At 39.0% G+C, this 20,585-nt stretch overlaps 1 protein-coding gene and 1 long non-coding RNA gene across 7 annotated transcripts in view; one reads left to right on the top strand and one right to left on the bottom strand.

The window, feature by feature from the left end:
• Positions 1 to 20,585, bottom strand: part of ZDHHC14 (zDHHC palmitoyltransferase 14) — a 74,288-nt gene that overhangs the window by 14,361 nt on the left and 39,342 nt on the right. For all 6 annotated transcript variants that reach the window (XR_014546732.1, XR_014546733.1, XM_083608003.1 and 3 more), the window contains exons 3-8: positions 18,154 to 18,312; positions 10,908 to 11,045; positions 8,005 to 8,053; positions 5,674 to 5,776; positions 3,478 to 3,587; positions 1,743 to 1,845 (exon numbers count right to left, since the gene is read on the bottom strand). Coding sequence is in view for 4 of the 6 variants with exons in the window: in XM_083608003.1 (XP_083464129.1) it covers positions 1,743 to 1,845; positions 3,478 to 3,587; positions 5,674 to 5,776; positions 8,005 to 8,053; positions 10,908 to 11,045; positions 18,154 to 18,312 (662 nt within the window). In the remaining 2 variants the exon portion in view is untranslated. The remainder of the gene's footprint in view (positions 1 to 1,742; positions 1,846 to 3,477; positions 3,588 to 5,673; positions 5,777 to 8,004; positions 8,054 to 10,907; positions 11,046 to 18,153; positions 18,313 to 20,585) is intronic.
• On the top strand, positions 9,509 to 10,736 carry LOC310760092. The gene is made up of 2 exons (XR_014546763.1): positions 9,509 to 9,895; positions 10,601 to 10,736. It is a non-coding gene; the product is annotated as an uncharacterized lncRNA (long non-coding RNA).

The following is a 20,585-nucleotide window of genomic DNA, read 5'->3' as shown; positions in this document are numbered from 1 at the left end:
AGAGGGAGTAGTTGCTACTTATTTCTGACCTTGGCCATTTGGCTAAGAGTCTTAAGTGGCACCTGATTACATTATCTAGTTGTGATACAGCCAAATTAAACCAGGGCCTGAAAGGAGAGGTGGCACAGCAGGCAGGGAAAGAATAGCAAGGAAGTTGTCCAGAAAGCTAAACCAGGTAAGGAGTAGAGGAAAAAGTAAGGCTAGCTGTAGACCAGAAAGGAAGAATAATGGTGGGAAGGGAGCCTCCAGAACTGAGGGAGACTGTGAGCTAGGCAAGTGGCTCTGTACGTGGCCCTCCCTGTGTGCATTGGTATTTTCAGTTCATACACAGCGAACCATGATAGTGGCCTGAACACAGCATTTCTTAAAAACAGGAGCATGTGGGTTTGTTTCAAACTACCCTGTAAAGACCCAATGTAAAAATATAGGAAGAGAAACTGCCATAAGGCAAAGAAACACTACAATAATTTGACAACTGAAAAACGTTTAAATATAACAATTTATTGGCAATCTCTTAGAGATATAGTTTTATCATCTCTGCCTACAAGCTGGCAAAGCTCTCTGATGGCTACAGTAACCAGGGGACCCAGTGTTAAGAACTACTGGTGTAAACATAAGGCAAACAAATAATTCACCCCTTTCAGGCCACCCCACTTAAAGAAAATCTTCTGGAGTTGTTCTGAAAATTAAAGCAGCCAAGATGAGACAAGGCTGCAATGGAACTGGAAATGTCACTCAAGTACACATATAAAGGATCACACTATGAATGACCATTCAAAATGCTATCAAAGATACAACTGGCACTAGAAGTCGGTTAAATGTGCCTGATCTTTAAAATCTAAGAAACAGATATTGCTAACAAATATGAAAAAATGATGAATGAACCAATTCTTAATAAGTCCACTGATCATGTGTTTCTCATTTCTAAGAGAGTATCCACATAGCTATGAAAACTAACTTTGCTTCAGTTAAGTGCAAAAAATCTGAAATGCTTGGGATTGCTTTTATTTCTTTGCCTTGGAGACTGGGAAGAAATCCATGAAGCCAAAAATACAAAGGAATGTTGGCACTATTTCAGAACATACATGTTAGAAGAAGGTTACTCCAATGAGGACTTTTGGTTAAGAAAGTTTCCTTAGGCTGGGTTCTGCTCCTTGGCACATGGAGAAAAATGTACGGCTCTCAAGAAGACACAATGGAAGTAATTGGCACAATTTATAAAAACAAAAACATTATTTAGAAATTTGCAATAGTCAAGTACAGTGGCCACCTCTAAGTTCACAAGAAATTAAAAGACTTCTCTATAAATATTCTATTCATGCTGATATGACAAGTTTTGTAGAAACGTATCAGGCAGCAAGGATTTCTGCAACACAATCAACAACTTTTGGGAAAAAGGAATTTAAAAGCAACAAATATGATATTGAAGATCCAAGGTCCATCTAAGGCTAACAAAGACAGGCAAAACTTCAACCATACATGAAAACTTCTCTTGGCACTATATTTAACTGTCTGGAGGCAGGCAATCTTTTCCTTTTGTCCATTACACTACTTCCCCCCTCCCAAGTGCTTATGAATATCTAGAAGTTTGTTGCAGTTTACTACAGTACAACAATGAAATATCCCCTAAACAGAGAGTACCAGTAGCATCCAGTTAGTTTAGCGACTTGATTAGTTCACAGGACACCTGAGAAGGAAAACATTCACAGGGCTCTTGATCAACATTATGGGATGGTTCCTACCATATTACTCTGAGACTGTGTGGCCCCATACATTGTAATGCCATTTGAGGGTGCTGCCGGCTGTGGAGTATCTGGCTGCATAAATCCTCTTCTGTCAATTAAGCTACAGAATAATAAAAAGTTTTGTTACAAAAAATTCTGGTTAGATAATTTTGGTCCAGCTTTAAAAGGAAAAAAAGTTTCACCTTAAGAACAATGAACCATATGAGAATAGCTTCAGTACCTCTTTTAATGGAACAGTAAAACAGATTTATTTGTTCCCAAGAGTTTGGTAGCAAAAACGAAAGCTGCATTTCTGAGTTTTTGCAATATATTTGTAACTTGGAGAAACATAAAAAGAGGAAGGAAACTGGCTGCAATCCATAAGTCACTCTGGAACAGTTGGTCTGAAGTTTTCTCAAGGTTGCAATCCTATACTTGAGACTTACTTGAGACTAAGCCTCATTTAACTCAATGGTGCTTATGTTAGAATAATGACTGGAACATTTAAAAAATGAAATAGAAACTCTAATCAAAGTTAACTATGGATGCATTCTACAGAATAACAAGGTTATTCAGTTTCTAGTGGGGAACTGCTTGTTAATTTAACAGAGTTGTATCATGAAATGGGAGAACCTACACAATTCTGTTACCACAGATCATTGCTGAAAAATTTAACCACACACTTAAAACTGTTAATTATTTAAGATCTTCCTCAATGGCCTTCTCTGGATGCCCCCAACAGAGGTTAGGTGACTGGTGACCAGGAATCAGGCCTTTTCTGCACTGATGTCTCATATTTTGAAGCCTTTCCCCAGAGCTGCTCACTTTGTGTCCATTTTACTAATTTCAAGAACAGGTTTTGTTGGCACAGGCATTTTCTTCTTAACAGTCACCTTGGACTTTCAGTGCTCCTAATATTTTTTTAACTATGTTTGCAATAGTTTTACTCAGTTTTTGTTGAGTACTGGTTAGAATATTAACTTTATTGTAAACTGCCTTGTATATTTCTAATTGAAAAGGTAGTGTATACATTTAATTAGACAAATATTTTTTTAAATTCCTAGTATTGGTGCCTGGAAAAAACTTACCATAAGCAGTTAGAAGTGAAGAAGAACAAAAATAGTGTAGAATATCTGCAAGTTAAAACTTTGAACAATTTTGCCATCATTTACATAAAATAAGCATTATAAAATGTATGGGAAGTGGTAGATTTAACAGGAAGCAAGGATGTTATAACCTTCTGTTGCATATCCACACCATAACAGAGTAGCAGCAGCATTTTTCTCATTCTAAACATGCTCTTATTCTGAAATGTACTCCACTTTAAAGTGTGAAATACACTCGACAGATTTTTAATATATTTCCAATCAAATAAACAATAAATAATGTTTACAACATCAAGCTTTTAAACATATTGCTAGCAATTTTAAAATGCAATTGCTGCATCTGGAGAGAAGAGCAAATCAATTGTCGTGGATCATCAGAAGATCATAGCTAAGGTTCTTCCTTCCAAAAGTCTAGTTACTGCAAGCTCCACAAGTGATGAATGGGTGGTACACAACAGACTTATGTGGTACCAGTGTCCTATTAGCAGCAAACCATACAACATACATGACCACTACACTAGAGGACTCAAATGTCACATTATATTATTATTAACTATGTGGTCTTGCAAGTTACATACAATTGACCCAATGAGCACTAAGGACCAAAAGGAAGAGAAGATACTGAACAATTGTATTTTACCCCTTACCTGGGAGAGATGGGCCCACAGAGTGCAGAACAACAGTTAGTGAAAATGTTGCCATAGCTGTATGGATTGAAGTTTTCTTTACCTCTTTTATTTGACCAAGATCCCTTGATCTGGTAAGAAAGGAATGTTAGTGCACCTTTTTGTAGCACTCTTCAATATACAAAGTGCTACAACTCTTCCGTACTCTCCTAAGGTAAACCAGGCTGACCCAACAGTACCCAACAACCTAAACCTACAACCAAACATGTCACTTTATTCACAATGTCTCACTGTTCCACATTCCCCTGTGAAACATACTGTCACATATACCCTCCAAGGGCAAAGGACTACTCTGTACCAGCTGTTTCTCCATTCCAGGATGTAACAGCTGGTTCCATCCTAATCACATCCTGGGATGTCACTGGTGACAGCTCCACTTTTTATTTCTATATTATGAATGTTTTAATATCATTCTTGAATCATATTCCCAGAGCTGCTTATAACAGGAATAAAGCAAATTAAATGTAAAAACCAAATAAACATAACTAAAAAAACAGTCTTATATTTTATAACAGGGAATTTTAGTATCTCAGTAAAGCAGGTATGGGGAGCCTGTGGTTATCCTGATGACTGCAACTTCCATTGTCCCCGACCACTGGCCATGCTGGCTGGGGCTGACAGGAGCTGGACGCTAATAGCATCTGGAGGGCCACAGGTTCCCCATTTTCACATTCAAGTAACACTGTTTCTCACAAGTTTGCAACTTAAACTGGCAAGCTATGTGATTTACTCCCAGACAGCTCCAACGTGCTCTTTTCAAAACTGGAACCCTTCCCAACAAGCAGCTCCTGAACGAATCAGTCTATTTACTCCTAAAGCAGCAGTGACCAACTTACTTGGTTTGCGACGGCTGGACACTGTCTTGCCAAGCAGTTGGGGGGCCATTTTCCAGTGGTGACATAATTCCCCCTCAGAGCAACTTGGTTGGGGAGGGTTCCATTCCCCTGGCTGAGGATGCTGGAAGGAAGCATCCAAAGCAAAAGGAAAGAATGTTCCAGGGTAAGGCCTCAGCGGCATCCTCTTCTTTTCTTCTGAGAGGAATATCTGCTGGCTTGAAATGCTGTTTCAAGCACTGATGTTGGCCCAGACAGCATACTATTTCTCAAGAACTTGCTTGGAAATGGCACTGCTGGGGCCAACAGCTATGTGCAAGGCATCGTTTCTGATTCAGCTGGCAGTATTTCAATCCTCCCAGCACTCAGTGAAGAGATGCCTCAGAGATCTCTGCGTCACAAAAGAGCCTCTGGGGGATTTGAGCTCTGAGAAGGCTGAAATACTGCCAGATTGGCTCAAAAGGGTCTCTGCAATGATGCAGAGGTCCCTGAGCTATCTAATTTATTAATTTTAAGGGTTTGTATCCAATCTCTCTAAGGCCTGAGGAGGCTCCCAACAATAATATGATTAAAAACAGAAATACCAAAACAATAACCCATTAAAAACACAGAACCTCTGTCTGTGAACTTCGTAGGCTTATAAGGGGAATGTCTTGTATACTCTCCAAAAGCTTGTAAGAACACAACTCAGGAAGGACTGAATCTGTATCCAAACTTCATATGCAGCTATTGCCCTTGCATGACCAACTGTTTCCTGTGCAAGTCCTTGGGAAGCAACACTGTCTGGGTCAATCCATCAAGGTCAGAGAACCAAAGTAGTGAAACAATTTAGAGAGCCAGAGTAGGACTGGGAACGCCCAGGTTCAAATCTGTATTTTGCTACGAAGCCCACTAAGTGACCTTGAGGCAGTCACTACTGACTAAGGGGATAAAACTGAGGGAGGGAATCTGGTATGCCACCCAGAGAACACAATCTTGGTCGTTAGGTTCCCACTTCATTATTCCAAAGTTTGGAACAGAGCTGCACAAGCAGGCTGAAGAAGGAAGCATTCTCAATACGCATTCTCTCCAGTCAAAAATATTGCTTTTACAGAACACCCATTAATGCATAATGACCTAAAGACCATGCTTATGAATAAGGAAGTGGAGATTTTTAACCACTAAATGAGATTTGGGCCCAAATGAAACGTTAATGCCACCAGGGGGCTGTTCCCTACAGGGCATCAATGTGTCCAGTCCAGTGCTTTGTTTTAGCAGAAAGCACTGTCATGTGTGCTGTTTCCATGACAAACATAGTTACTAAATAAAGGTTAAAAACACTTACATCCTCATTTGTTGTTTGATTGGAGCTGATCAAATAAGTATGAAAACCTGAGAGCCCAACAATGGACCAAACGGAGAAGAAACATACCACAGCTTCCAGCACAGTAACTGAATGTCAAGGGAATAGTAACCGAGAAGTCAATGAATGTAAATGCTATTAGCAATTATGGCTACATGGAAATTTCAGGCCATGAATATACTGCTCCAAATTGCCAATGCCTCGGATAGCCATAACTATCATGCTGAGTTTGTGAACATCCAGAAAATGTATATTTAGAAGAGGCAGAATGCTGTACTAGGTGGACCTTCGCTTGTTTCATCACAATTTTTAGTACACAGATAGCTTTTAATCCCTACATTTTTGCACGTAGAAGCCTAAACAAACATTCCTTATGTAGTTCAAAAGAGCCTAGGCTCACATGACACAACTGCACATACAAAAATTAGGACATAGTGAGAACAGAAGGCATCAGGAAATCACAAAATTTTGCCCAAGGCCTTGCTATGAGTTACTGGCAGTTTCAGAAATTCAACACAAATTCTAGCCTCAGAGTCATTACCACACCCCACCATTTCCACTCCTGCTTGAAGGGGCATCATCAAACACACTGTATTCATGGGATTTTTCCTACTAGATGCTTTCCTGATTTCCCCCCAACTGCCCAACCCTTAAATGCAAATTATGAATAAATAGCTAATTGTCGTGGCTGAATAGTCCACAAATGTGGAATCAACTACCTTTTGATTTTAAAACAACTGAAAGGCTCTTTCATTTTCAGAGAACTGAAAAGCCTAATACATTATTAGAAGCTATTGTAATTCTTTTAACTGGAGGCTATTGTTGTGTTATTTATGAACATTGTGTTCAAACCTAAGTTCTTCCAACAGAGAGGTACTTGTGCATTAGCATTTCTACCCAATGAATACACAAGTAAGTGAACATAGTAGAAGTTATACCTGAAGATTTTTTTATTTTTAAAGTACCTGGGCTGCTATCTTCACTGCTTTTTGTGCATAACTCCCACTAAGTTAGTGACACTTAGATGTTCACAACTTTGTGCAGGACTGAAGTCATGGTATTTCCAAATGCGCTCTGTTTTGTATGCTAGTGAGTTAAGTTAGTGCTTTTTAGCTTGACTGTGCTCTTATAATTCTCTTCCACTTCTTGCTGCTGGGTGGAGCATTGGCCTCAATCTAGTTATGCTCTGATAAAACAAAGTTGTGTTTGAAGGCCTGACAATGTTTGTCTTCTCCTTGAACTGACACAACACACCCATTACTAAAAAACAGCATTCTGTGTGTCAACAGAATGCTGCTTGTTGGCTTCTTCCTGCACTCCCAGGTCTTCAAAATTGTATGATGGGAATTTATAATCCATGTACAATTTTTTTGTTGATCTCTGCTAGGATCAGCACTGTAGGTATAGGTTTGGGGAGTGGGGAGCAACAGTCAGGTAAAACATGCAACAGTAGTTCCAAATATTTGAAAGAGAGGCACAACTTGTTGTTATGTTCCTTCCTATTTTGTCTCTGGATTTGCTGCTACTTCTGCTGATAATGCTGGAAGATCTCTTGAAGTAAACTGGGTAAATTATCACCCAATGCAAAATCATTCTGTCAGGAAGTTTAATTCTAAAAACATACATTCTCTTTTTATTACCGTATTTTTCGTCCCATAGGGCGCACCGGCCCATAGGACGCACCTAGTTTTTTTGGGGTGAAATAAAGGTAAATTCCCCCCCCCCTTATTTCCCCACCAAAACCAGGTCGGGGAATCCAAACCAGGTCGGGGAACAGCGGGATGGCAGCGCTCCGCCTCCCCGCTGTCCCCCGAGCTTGTGGGCTGCAGGCTGCTGCCCGCAAGCCTTGCGAGCCCGCGGGAACTCCCGCCGGGCTTGCAAGGCTTGTGGATAGCTTCCTGAAGCCTGCATTCGCCCCATAGGACGCACACACATTTCCCCTTCATTTTTGGAGGGGAAAAAGTGCGTCCTATAGGGCGAAAAATACGGTACTTCTGATAAAATCACTTGCTTGCTCAAACTGTATAACTGCTTTGATAAAAAACGAAAACCATTTTCATATTCTAGTAATGAATGTTTAAAACTATATACACTACTAAGTGTCATTTACAGTATAAAATAGGGGCTATCCAAATTGCTATGTGTAAATCCAGAGAGAGGGATTACTTGAAGTAAGTCTGAATTTCATATAACTGCATAACCCAAATGTTTGTCAAAGAGTAAACAACTCCAAATAAATCTAGATAGCAATGCTTTCAAAATTTATACAATATTAACTAAGAGCATGCAAATGCACTCCAGTTGAAAGGATATCTTGCAGGACTGTCCTTGAGTGCATTTAAGAACCCTGTTTGTTGAGATCCTGTAGAAAGAATAAATGTAAATATTAAACAATAATATATACTGTCTACATAAAAACAAATCTCAAAATCCAATATACAGTTAGAGTTTCAAAGAACTACAACACAAATTTTGCTAAATTTAGCCTTGAAATTTTACTGAAACTGTTTCAGCAAAAATGGAAGTTTTAAAACCAGAATTAACATATGCTGGATGTTTTCTCAATAGTAACACATTAATGTCTGCAGTCACCAGTTCCCCATAAATAAGTTTTCTGTTATCAATTTGTTCATTTATATCCTATCATGGTGGAAAAACACTGCAAGATTATTTTTAAACATGAAAGGTATCCATAAATATACTTTCTCTCACACAAAAATGTTTCTGTTGGATCAGGAAATCCTGTAAATGCATCATAATATGACCCAAATTCCAAGCTGCTTACGGATTTCTCTGGATACAATTAGGAGACATGATGCAAGGAGCCAGCAATGGATACTTGCTTTAACTCATTAATTTGTTCAGCAAAAAAGAATGACAAACAATTGTCAAATTAAGGTCCAGATCTATTTTTAACTGCTGACATTTAGGGACAGAAAAAGCTGGGCACTGTTTTGACTCTGTGCCCTGGCAAAAAGTCCCAGCCACCTAACTGAACAACACAGGGCTTTCTAAGGCTACCTCCAGGAGGGAATATCTGTTGGACTGTCGGCCTCAAAAACAGCATTAGTTCATGTCAAAGGAGCTGGTGAAATGGACCCGTCTGCTATCCAATTCTTGCATTTCAAGTGCAATTGAAATTGGGATTTTTAAACATATATTTATGACAATCTCTTGTATACACTCCCTTAAAAATATTTTAACTGCTTTATTAGTTTTGTGTTATGTCTCTGCGTTAAATGGGGGAGGGAGAAAGACAAGAGTCTGTAAACACAAGCTAGTGGTTACAGGCAGAGGGAGGTATGGTAGTAGTGGGGTAAGTAAGTGCTGGCTAGTTGAGAAGGAGAAGCCAGCATATAAGGTGTGTTCCACAATAGTGCCATCCTCATCCACAATAACATAACCTCAGGAATCCTTAACGTGTTGCTATTTAATGCATGATCAGTTTACAGTAAGACATCAATTATCCATTATCTGGTCATGGAGACTCATCTAGTCTATCTCATCATCACTTGAAAGGGCACAAAAAGCCAGTCTCTCCTGGCTTTACACTTTACGCCATCTACCATGTTGCAGAAGAAACACTGCTGTGGTTTATAAAAACGATTGGCAAAAAAATATAGTTATGGTCAACAGGGATTCCATCTCCCTCCCAATGCTTACTATTAGGTTGGGTGCTGATCTGGGGTGTTTGTACTTGGTGTTGTATACTAGGGACATGGAGGGATTGTTGTTTGTGTACCAACCACCCTTCTAGCAAGTAGTCTTTCCACCTGAGCTGGCTGAGTTGAAACTGATTTTCTTAGGGGACCTCAACATTATTTCAGAATCAGTCTTATCAGAAGATATTCAGGACTTCAAGGTTGCCATGATAACCATGGGGCTGTCACAATGTGTCATGGCCCAACCCATGTGGCAGGTCACAATGTAGATCTGGAACTCTCAACTAGGCAGGAAGATGCTGGACTGGAAATGGAGCACAAAGGATCTTCTGTTGCCACAGTTATACCCATGCCCTGGTAACTTGGAAGCTGGATTACTGCAATGTGCTTTACATGGGGCTGCCTTTGAAGACAGTTTGAAAATTGCAGGTAGTCCATAACACTGTGGTTAGGCTGTGAACATGGACCAGGCAAAGAGATTTCATCTTGCCTGTGCTAAAGCAACTCCACTGCCTCCCATAATTTTTTGAGCTCAATTCAAAGTGCTGGTATTGATTTTAAAGCACTACACGATTTAGGACCCAGATAACTGTTGGAGGCATCTCTCTTTATCAATCCACATAATCTGCAGCCTTTTTCCAGGTCCTCCTGCTATCTGAAGTGTGGCAGGTGGAAACTGGAGACACACTTTGCTTCCTTGCTTTTGGAAAGACATTGCCAGGAGGCCTACTTAGAGACCTTCTTGCTATCATTTAGACACCAGGCAAAAACATTTCTGTTTTCACAGACTTAAAAAAACTGCTAATGTAAGCATTTAGAGTGGTTGATTTTATTGAATAGGCTGCTGCTACTTTAATTTTAATTTGCTGTATTAGTCTATGTGATTTATTATTAATTAATTTATTAAATTGTAAAACTGTGTTTCTTACTACTCTGTAGGTTGTCCTAGGAATATAAATCACCTGGCAATTTCATTACATATCTTTAGGTGGCAGGCAAAAACATTATTCTCCCAGGCCTTTGGCTAATTAAACAACCTGTGGCCTTCAAAACTTGTGGGTTTTTGTTTGTTTGTTTGTTTGTTATTATGTATCTTCATGTTTTTATACCATAGACTGTCCTGTGATCTTCAGATGAATGGTGGTATATAAGTTTAAAAATAAAATATGCAAATTAATAAATACAACAGGTTGTGAACGTTGACCAACTTTTGGAAGTTGGTCCTGTTTGCCAATGGGGTTTTCCAGTCAGCAAGGCAGGCCACAAACCAAGGAACAGTCACAGACCAATGAAACTAATCTGCAGGAAAACTGAGAGCGGGCCAGAATGTTCCCTTTATATGAACTGTTCAGCAGTACAACAAATAAAGCTGAATAAAATGCATTTGCCTTAAGATTCTGAATTAAGAAATAAGCTTAACAGTTGAAAGTCTTGTTAATGATCAAACTAGGTATACCATTTTGGGTATATTCTGAATGTCCAAAAGATTAAAATGAAAAATAGAGTTTCAATCAAATGGCTATATAGGTAATCTGATTATACTAGCATACTTACGATGGATGATGTGGGTGATAACGAATGCAAATATAAAGACTGTCAGAAAAGACAGAGATAAAATAAACATATAAAAAAATCTGTAGTTTCTTTTCCCCACACAGTTGCCTACCCAGGGACAATGGTGATCAAACCGTTCTGAAAGAAAAGGCAGAAAAAGAATGGAACGCAATTACAAAAACAACAAAAGACCTGCTTGAGAAAATCGTTGTAGCCATGTTCAGGTGTCTACCTTAAGATGCAGTCAAGTAAAACTGGTGATGGGGAAGGTGTGTGTGCAAGCCCCACCTCCAAGATCGCATGAACTGCTTTTAGATCTTCACATGACAACTACAGTAGGGAATTTAAAGTGTGTTCAACTGAACACATTCAAACTCTCCTCAAGAACAGAAACCCTTATTAGCCTGGGATCAATTGAACATGCTTTAAAACCTTCTAATGGGCTTACTAATCATACAATGATCTTAAGAGCTGTTGGCACACATATATGCCCCTGTCCCCAGTTTTTGTTATCACATGTTCATGTGAATGCTTGAATATAAATGACAAAAACATACCCAAAATTGGATGTTTAAATACATATTTTTTATCATAGTCCTTTGTCTTTAGACTATTTTTTAAATAAATCTCTTTCAAAGTACAGTTAATTTACAAGCCATGAACAGAACAGGGAATTGAGGGAAAGGGAACAATTACATTTATCCCTATTCATTTAACACTTTTTTCTGCAGGATAGCAGAGTTGGTACAGCATGAGACCCTTAATTTCAGAGTTGTGGGTTTGAGTCCTACACTGGGCAAAAAGATCCTGCATTTCAAAGGGTTGGACTAGATTACCTTCATGGTCCCTTCCAATTCTACAATTCTATGATTCTGCCTCAGTCCAGGGAGTGTGAGAAGGTAGTGATTTGGAGGAGAACATATGGACAAGAGAGAATGGAGGTACAGGAAGCTTACTATCAACATTAAATTTGATTATTTAATTTATATACTGCTTAATATATTAAAAATATCTCTAAGCAGTGTACAGAAAACTGAACAAAAGACAACTTAAACATAATATTACAAAAATACACAGTTAAATATAAAATTGTTACATTAATCATCATCATCTTCTTCTTTGGTGATCACTCGTGACCGAGTAAGATTGTCTTCCATACACACGGTTTTAACAATGAGTCCTTAAGAGACTGTGGAGGCCAATTCTGGATCCACATGTCCTTCCACACTGGAGACATTGGTTTCCGTGCGGGAGTTGAACACCGTGTGGATTTGCCAAGCATGCCTTAGAATATCATTTATTACGGCCATAGGCCCATACAGGTAAAAACAACACATAAATAACAGTTTGTGCCGTAAGGAGAAAAGCCAAGCATGCCTTCCTCCTAGCACGTTTCTCCCTTGCGTCCTGAGTTCGAGTGTCTTCAAAGCCTATGACACCATTGGTAAAGGCTGTTCTCCAACTGGAGCGCTCGCAGGCCAGTGTTTCCCAGTTGTCAGTGTTTATAATACTTTTTTTAAGATTTGCCTTGAGGCAGTCTTTAAACATCTTTTGTTGACCATCAGCATTATGCTTTCCGTTTTTAAGTTCACAGTAGAGTAGTTGCTTTGGAAGACGATCATCAGGCATCCGCACAACATGACCAGTCCAACGAAGTTGATGTTGAAGAATCATTGCTTCAACACTAATACAAGGTTACTAACATATATAAATCTATATCAATTCATTTTCCTTCTGACACACCCTCCTTCTCAGCCTTCAGGTTCTCACCCAGGGTTCAGCAAAGTCTGAGCTCACCCACAAAAAGTCTCAGATGACAGTATGGATGAGCCCAGAATCAGAGATGTTAAGATAAGTTATCTTGACTGGTTGGGAGGATGGGTAGAGTCAGCTTTTGTACACAAAAGACCCAATCAGTATTGTCAAAAACCACTGCTGAAAAACTAATGGGATAGAAGATACAGGGGCCTTTGTATAACATGCCAGCAGCCTGGCTAATTCAATTGATATCATTCACATCTGTGCTTGTTTGGCAATATGTAATGTTGTGGTTTCCTTTGTAGCCCCTATGATTTCATAATTTATGTGCATTTGGGGCTGTTCTTCATTTATCTGTTGTTGTTGTTGTTGTTGTTGTTGTTGTTAAAAACATAAGAATCCTGCAATTTCAATGCTAGTAATTATTTCCTGCAGATATGGGAAAAGATACATAGTACCTTCAAAGAACTTGGATTTAAGACTAAGAGACTAATTTTTAGCAAGTCAACTGCTCCTGCAAATTTTTCACTTGCTTTACTAGAATTAGAACAGAATAGTGCCCCTGGGATATACACAGACTTCCAAGGCTGTTTCATAGCCTAAACAAATTCATGCAGGCACTGTGTAGCAACTGTCTCATGGGGGCGGGGGGAGAGGTTCACATATTTACTGGCCTGAGTAGCAAGCTGGTATTTGTTACTGAACCTAATCTTCCCCATTTCAGTCTAAGAAGAACGGAACATTTTGCAGAGACCTTTGACCTCATGCGGGGGTTTTGGGAGTGCCCCAAATCTCAGGCCACAATTTGAGATTCGCCCCTGGCTCTCTTTTACTTTGTGTGGACTTCATCTGGCTCATGGGCCTTACAATATGTACCTTCAAACTCAGGGACAGAAAACCAAAAAGGAAACTGTAAGGGCTCTATCAAAATTTAATATTGGACTGTTTCCCAGCTGCAGTTGTTCATACAAGTTCTCTGTTTCTAAGTAGAATATTAATAGTTTTCAATTAGGATTAGATAGCATGAAAAGAGAACATTTGATGACAGAACTATTCAGAACTATGTGTGTTAATGGCAGGATTTAACACAGTGGGCAGTATCCAACTAAGTTGTTCTGTCAGTGCAAGGATTTTCACTTGTGCAACAAAACTCCCCCCCCTCCTTCCCCCCCCCCGTATGTCCCTATATCTATTCTGGCGTTCCCCACAACCCTCTAGAATAGATTTAGGGAGGGTGCAGGGTGCATTCAGGGAGTGGAGAGGAGAGAAGTCCTCTTGCAGAAGCAGAAACCCTTGTGTTGGTGGAATCAGTTGGTTGAATACAGCTCAGCAGTTCCCCCTCCCCCAAGGTGGCTATCAATGGCTACTTGCCATGATGGCTATGTTCTGCCTCCACTGTTGATGGCAATATGGCAATATGCCTCTGAATATCTGTTGCTGGGAATTGCAAGGGGAGAGAGTGCTGTTGTGCTCAGTTACTCCACAGGCATCTGGTTGGTCACTGCCCTTGGCCTGATCTAGCAGGGCTTTTCTTATGTTCCTGTTGGATTTTGTCCTGCTTTTGTATCCTGGAGGGGAAAATCTGTCTGTCTGTTCAAGAGCCTGGTCAAGGCCCATTTCAGATAAATTGCTGCAAGATTATCTTAAGTTTTTCTCTGGGTTAAGGACACATAAACCACATCCTATATCTTCTACCTAAGAAACAATGGTTGCTTACCATGATGCCACATTCAGTACAAATCTGTTTCATGAATAGTTCAAGCTCCTTGAATACCTCTTGAATGGTCAGTAAACCATGAAATACAAAAGGATCACCTGTTGTAATCACCCTCACATCTTTAATTATAAAGGCATTAAAGGATTACTCTTCAAGGATTACTTTGAACAGTAGAAATTACCTTGGAATTAGACCTAGCTTTGTTCAACAAGAACAGTTATCAAAAAACAAGGATAAGGATATAGAAATAGTAGGCTCCAAAAAATCCCACCCTTATGGTGGGTGTATCCCAGATGATGTAAAACAAATCAATTCGCATTTATTCCAGAAAGCAAGTACAAAAAAACCTTAAAATTCATATTTGTGCATTCAATTCTTTATACCTTTTAAAAAATTAAAACTAAAAACTTTTTAAAAATCAAAATATGGGGAAATGGGAGACCCCTACAATACTAAGCTGCAAGACTAGAAATTTTAAACGAATGGTATGGGGAAGGCTTAGTAACTGAAGCAGAAAGCTTTGTTTTGAAGAGACTACTGAAATCAATGCTGTGATATCATGAAGAAAACCAAGAGGAAATTACTTATAAAATTACATTTTTTCATACACACTATACTATACTATAACAGTATAGTATAAAATATAAAGGTAACAAGAAATCTAGAGAAAAATAGGGAAGTGGGAGGGATTAGGAGGAAAGGTGTACTAATTTAATTCTTATTTATATACCCTGTAGTATAGAAAATCAATAAATACATTAGATACCTGTAAGGTATAAAATAAGAAAGAAACTATGTCTAGAACTTTCACCATATACCTTACCATTTCATAATGAATTCTTAACAAGTAAACATGGTGTGTTAGGTGACTTGTCAATATGATCTCAAACAAGATTGAACTCTGCTAAAAATTTAATATCTGAGCAAGATGTAAAATCATTAGCTGAAATTTCATTGGCAGTGGGCAGCACAGGACCCCACTATTCCAGTACAGTGGTACCACTGGATGCGAACGGGATGCATTCTGGAGCCCCATTCGCATCCTGAAGCGAATGCAACCCACGTCCGTGCGTGCACGGGTCGCGATTCGCCGCTTCCGCATATGCACGTGACGTTATTTTGAGCGTCTGCTCATGCGCGAGTGGCAAAACCCGGAAGTAACACGTTCCGTTACTTCCGGGTCGCCACGGAGCACAACCTGAAAATGCTCATCCCGAAGCTACTTCAGCCCAAGGTATGACTGTACTTTCCAACGAGAGAAGCATCAATAGCCTGAATTAGAATACATTGAGGTAACAGAGACTAGAGATGAAATGTTATTTATATCTGAAAACAACAAGTACTTAACAAGTCAGTTCTGTTTTATTATTTTGGAATTTGATAACAAGCCAGGGACACTTTTGAGGATATCGGCTAGTGATCTACAGTAGGAATTAAGAACTGAGGGATACAACTGGATTTGGGTTAAGATTCTAGCAAGAACAACATCTGTGGAGTTAAAAGAATGATTTTATAACATATTTGACTCCCTATAGACTTAGTAGAATATATTCACCAGTACAAAGTAACTGTTGGAGATGTAGTAGGCCTCAAACAGATTTCTTGCATATAGTTCAGAGCTGCCCAATTATATAGCTGTATGTATTTTAAATCTGGAATTTTATTACAGAAAGGCTTGGTTACAAGTTACGAATGAATCTTAAAACAGTTTTATTAAATTTTTAAAGAGGAGGATTATTAGAGGAGGATTTCAAGGTAATATTAAATCTATTATTTGATGCAAAAATAAGCATTGCAAAAGCATGGGGGGAACACCCCCTTTTATTTTAGAATGGTTTGAAAGAATCTGGGTTATTGTTATATTGATAAAAATAATATAGAAGAGGAAATAATGGTTAAACAAATGCATTTTTAGAATGCTGGACAGTTTATAGACACTGTTTATGCACAACAACAGATTTCAGGAAAATATATTTATGTACAAATTATTTTCATTATTCTAGTATTATTCTGTGTATACACCTATTGTGTAAATGTTGCAAATGACAATAAGTTGGGAAGCTGAATTATAGAGTGTTCAATAAAACTAAGAAAAAACATTTAAAATAATAAATCACAATTACATACCATGTAACTTAACTTACGCTATCACAATCTTACACAGGTGGGGGGAATAAAAAATAAATAAAGAGTACTGAGCCTTTTTCTCTGTTTGTTTCCCCCTACCTGTACGCCCAGTGGGTTTTCCTAGCTTACCTGAGATAGGGCTCTCTCTCAATCAGAGCCTGGTAAGCAGCCCCTCTGAAGGGGGCAGTTCCGGAGGTTCCTGTCTTTGTGCAATTTTGCCTCTGCGCACGGACCCACGGAACTGAACCCTTGTGTCAGTGGCACGCCCACTGTATATTTAAAAAAGAGCACCTGAGGACAATAATATGCAGCAGACAAGCAGTAACCTTTGCTCCCCATTCCATACTCAACTGTAACCCACCCCCATTGTGAATTAGGTATATACTATACTGTATTATATTGTCTGAGTTACAGAGAATCTTCAGTGCAGGCATCCTCCCACTTACGAACGATCAACTCGCACACAACCACATATATGTGCGGCACCAGGAAATAAATAAATGATTCGATTCTAACCTGAAATGGTGGGAGAGCTGAAAAGTCCTGCGGCTCGGAAGGAGACCCTTCCCTGAGCCCAAAGAGGACGTCAGTGAGCCAAAAGTCCAGAAAAAAAGACTCCAAGGGCTCCAAAATGGTGAACGGGAGCTCTCGCTGCCGCTGCGCTACCAGGCTCTGTCAATAGATTCTGGACTCCTAGACTCCGTAAGCAGAATGTGTGTGTGTGTGTGTGTGTGTGTGTGTGTGTGTACACAAGACTACTTTTAAGCACAGATTTCAAAGTGGCCGGCGGGGGGGGGGGGGTAACTAGGGATGAAATATGTTTCCACAGGCACCACACAGATTCAGTCTATAATACAGAAGAGATATTGCTTAACGAACTATATTTTGAAGTATGTAACTTTAAACATTATCCCCTCTTATTTAGCCTTCAACACCAAAGTTAGGGCAGTGTATTCAACACCAAAGTTAAGCCATTATATTCCACAGCAAACTAGTAAGAAAGGTAGGACAGTGCCTTATCTTTTATTTTTACTGCAAAAATGTATGCCCTGTTAAAATAGATGTTACATTTAAGCTTTCTTTGTTTTGCCCCAGGTTTCCAGGCGTTCTGACTCACAAAAGATTCCTACTATAAATGTGACAGGTGTAGCCTGTGGCTCTGAATCAACCCAAAGCTCCATGGTTTTACTTCAAATTGAACAAAGAATTGAGAGATGAATCACTGTGACTCTTAACAAGAGGGAATGCTCAAACAGGAAAACTGAACTGAAATAGAATATATATAGTGCACAAACAGAAAAGTTTAGCAGGTTGAAAACTTTATTTTTGGCTCTATCAAGCCCGAAAATACACAAAAAAGTTATACTTTCATAGAATTGGAAGGAATCCTGAGGGTCATCTAGTCCAACCCCCTGCAATGCAACCTCGGCTTAAAAACCTCCAGTGAAAGAGAGTCAACAATCTCCCAAGGGAGTCTGTTCCGCTGCTGAACAGCTTTTACTGTCAGCAAGTTCTTCCTGCTGTTTAGTCGTAATCTCCTTTTCATCATGAGAAACACCAAAATATACTGACCAGTACATATTAATCTTTCATTATATCTAGCAAGATCTGTATATTAATTTTTGTGTGTGTGTTTTTACTCACCTACACAGTTATCACAAAGGCTGCAATGTGAGGCACGAGGTGGACGAAAAATCTTGCAGGTAAAACAGTATTTTAACTTCACTGTCTGCCCATTGATGAGTACTTCTTTTGTTCTGGGAGGTGGACGATACCCTCCTGAACTGGAGCCATTTGCAATTTCTAAAAATGGAAATAAAAACAATAAGTTGAAAGATTGAGTTTTCATCCAGTATATTTGGAATAAGTACATTACTGTAATTTTTAATATAATCTAGATGAATTGGAAATAGATAACTAAAATTGTCCTTTAAATCCTTTTTATAAATAAGGAGGGTAATATATAACAAACTGAACCATATTAGGTCCTCTTTTGATTGAAAACATGATGTTATATGAGAATCTTTACTTGTCCCAAATGCAGTGTCAAAGATGACATGCAGAAAAATCTGTTAATTCCTACATTTCCTTTGGAGGGAAATTAGTCCTGAAGGTGTTTAGCCCAAACATCTTATGCATTATGATCATTCCTGCATCCATACAGTACTGTGTGATTCTTTTCAGGAGCCTATAGCCCTATGCCAACTTACTGGGGGGTGACCCCACTGAACTCAATGGGCCCTACTTCCAAGTTAACCTGCATAGGTATTATTTTCCGATTATAGATTTCATTCTCTAAGGACAAATACGGTAAGAGACCTCTGTGCCAACCATAAGCAGTGCTGTAGCAGGGGGCGGGGGGCTAGCCGGGTTTCTTGCCCCGGGTAAAGCCTCCAGAGGGCACCATTGAGACTCCCAGCCTGTGTGTGTGTGCGTGTGTGTACACAAATGTATGTGGGGAGTGTGTGTGCCAAACTGGGTCTTTGACCTGGGTGAAATAAAGCCTAGTTTCATAACGTGCTAAACTACATGCATATTATTATATGCATATATTTGTCTTACCCATAATATTTATATATTTATATAACTATATAATATATATATATATATATATATATATATATATATATATATATATAATTTATATATTTGCAATATCTCTATCTTAAAGTGTATTGAAAAAGTTTTAACCTGAAGAATACTTTTAACAATGTTTTAAATTGCATATTAATTGTGTTTTTATTTTAATTAATAGTTTTAATTGTTTTGTTTTACTTTGGGAGACACTCAGACAGGTGATATAGATGGAGTTAATTTATTGCCTGGAAGTAAGCTCCATTGAATTCAGTAATACTTATTTCAGAGTAGAAAGGTAGCAACCAAACCCAAAAGAATTTGCTTATTCATGTTGCTACCTTCACATGGCCAGTTATTGTGTGCTGACTTAAAACAAGTGAGTCCGATCTCCATTCACACAAATTAAAGATCTGTTAGATGAGTGTATCTACACAAAGTCATACTTAGAACCCTTGTTGCTCTTCCTAATGCTGTTAATTCTGCTGCATCCTTATTGTCATCTGTGGCCCTGAGAGGCCTTCTGTGACCTGATTTAACTCCAGCAGAGCACTTGGCACCTTCTGAAGCACCCTTTTTGCTGGCAAGGCAACTTTTTGTTGGTGGTGGCAAATTTGCACTTTGCTCTAAATACTTTGAGGACATATCTCCTCCAATTAAAACATTTCTGTTCTGTACTACCAATAACTTATGGTGGCATTTGGGATTCTCTTTCACATTTTCTGCTCACAGCCCTGAGACAAAGGCTGACAATGAATAGTCCAAGGTCTCTTAGGGAGCTTCATAGATGAACCATGATTTTAACCCTGGTCTCCTACACCTTAGTCCATTTATGGGGGGGGGGAAAGCCATAGAAGCAAAAAAGTTGGGGTGGGGGTATAATCTTTTTCCATAGGGCTGAAAGTTTAGTGGGGCCCTTGTTAACAGTTCTGTGTGACACCTTTAAGATTGATCAGTTCAGGCTCCAGGCCTACTTGGTAGCCATCCCTATAGAATTTAGTGGGGATTACTTCTGTGTAATGTATGGTTATTGCAACATTAGTCCACACTAGAAGGGGTCTCTGCTTTCACAATTGATAAACCAAGGTCAAACAGTGTTTCACTTAGTTGAATTTAATGCTTTTGTATCCATACCTTTGCAAGGGAGGAGGATGGGAAGAAAACCAGAACAAACTGGGTTATCTGGCATCTAGAATTCTTATTTCTTTAGTTATTACTTACTCTGAACTTTACAGGACAGATTAAGCTCTGAAACTCATTTGGGAATTCTCCAAAGCAATGTTGTAATGTATAATAGCAGGTTCCCTTAGAAAACAAGGGCATCACAGGGAATCTGTGGCACAGCAATTTTGAATGCATGTACTTGTGTGAACATTATCCCTTCCTGACCTAAAATACTTTATAAAAACATGGCACGCACACTGAGAGCAAATGGGAAAATGACTTTATTTATTATGCAGGAACACCACAGTGTTAGTACACAAAAGCAGCATGCTTTGTAA

The sequence above is a fragment of the Podarcis filfolensis genome, assembly GCF_964270895.1.
Source record: "Podarcis filfolensis genome assembly, chromosome: 3".
Lineage (NCBI taxonomy): Eukaryota > Metazoa > Chordata > Lepidosauria > Squamata > Lacertidae > Podarcis > Podarcis filfolensis.
The sequence above is the reverse complement of the archived record's forward strand: the minus strand, read 5'-3'. Positions and strand labels throughout refer to the sequence as shown.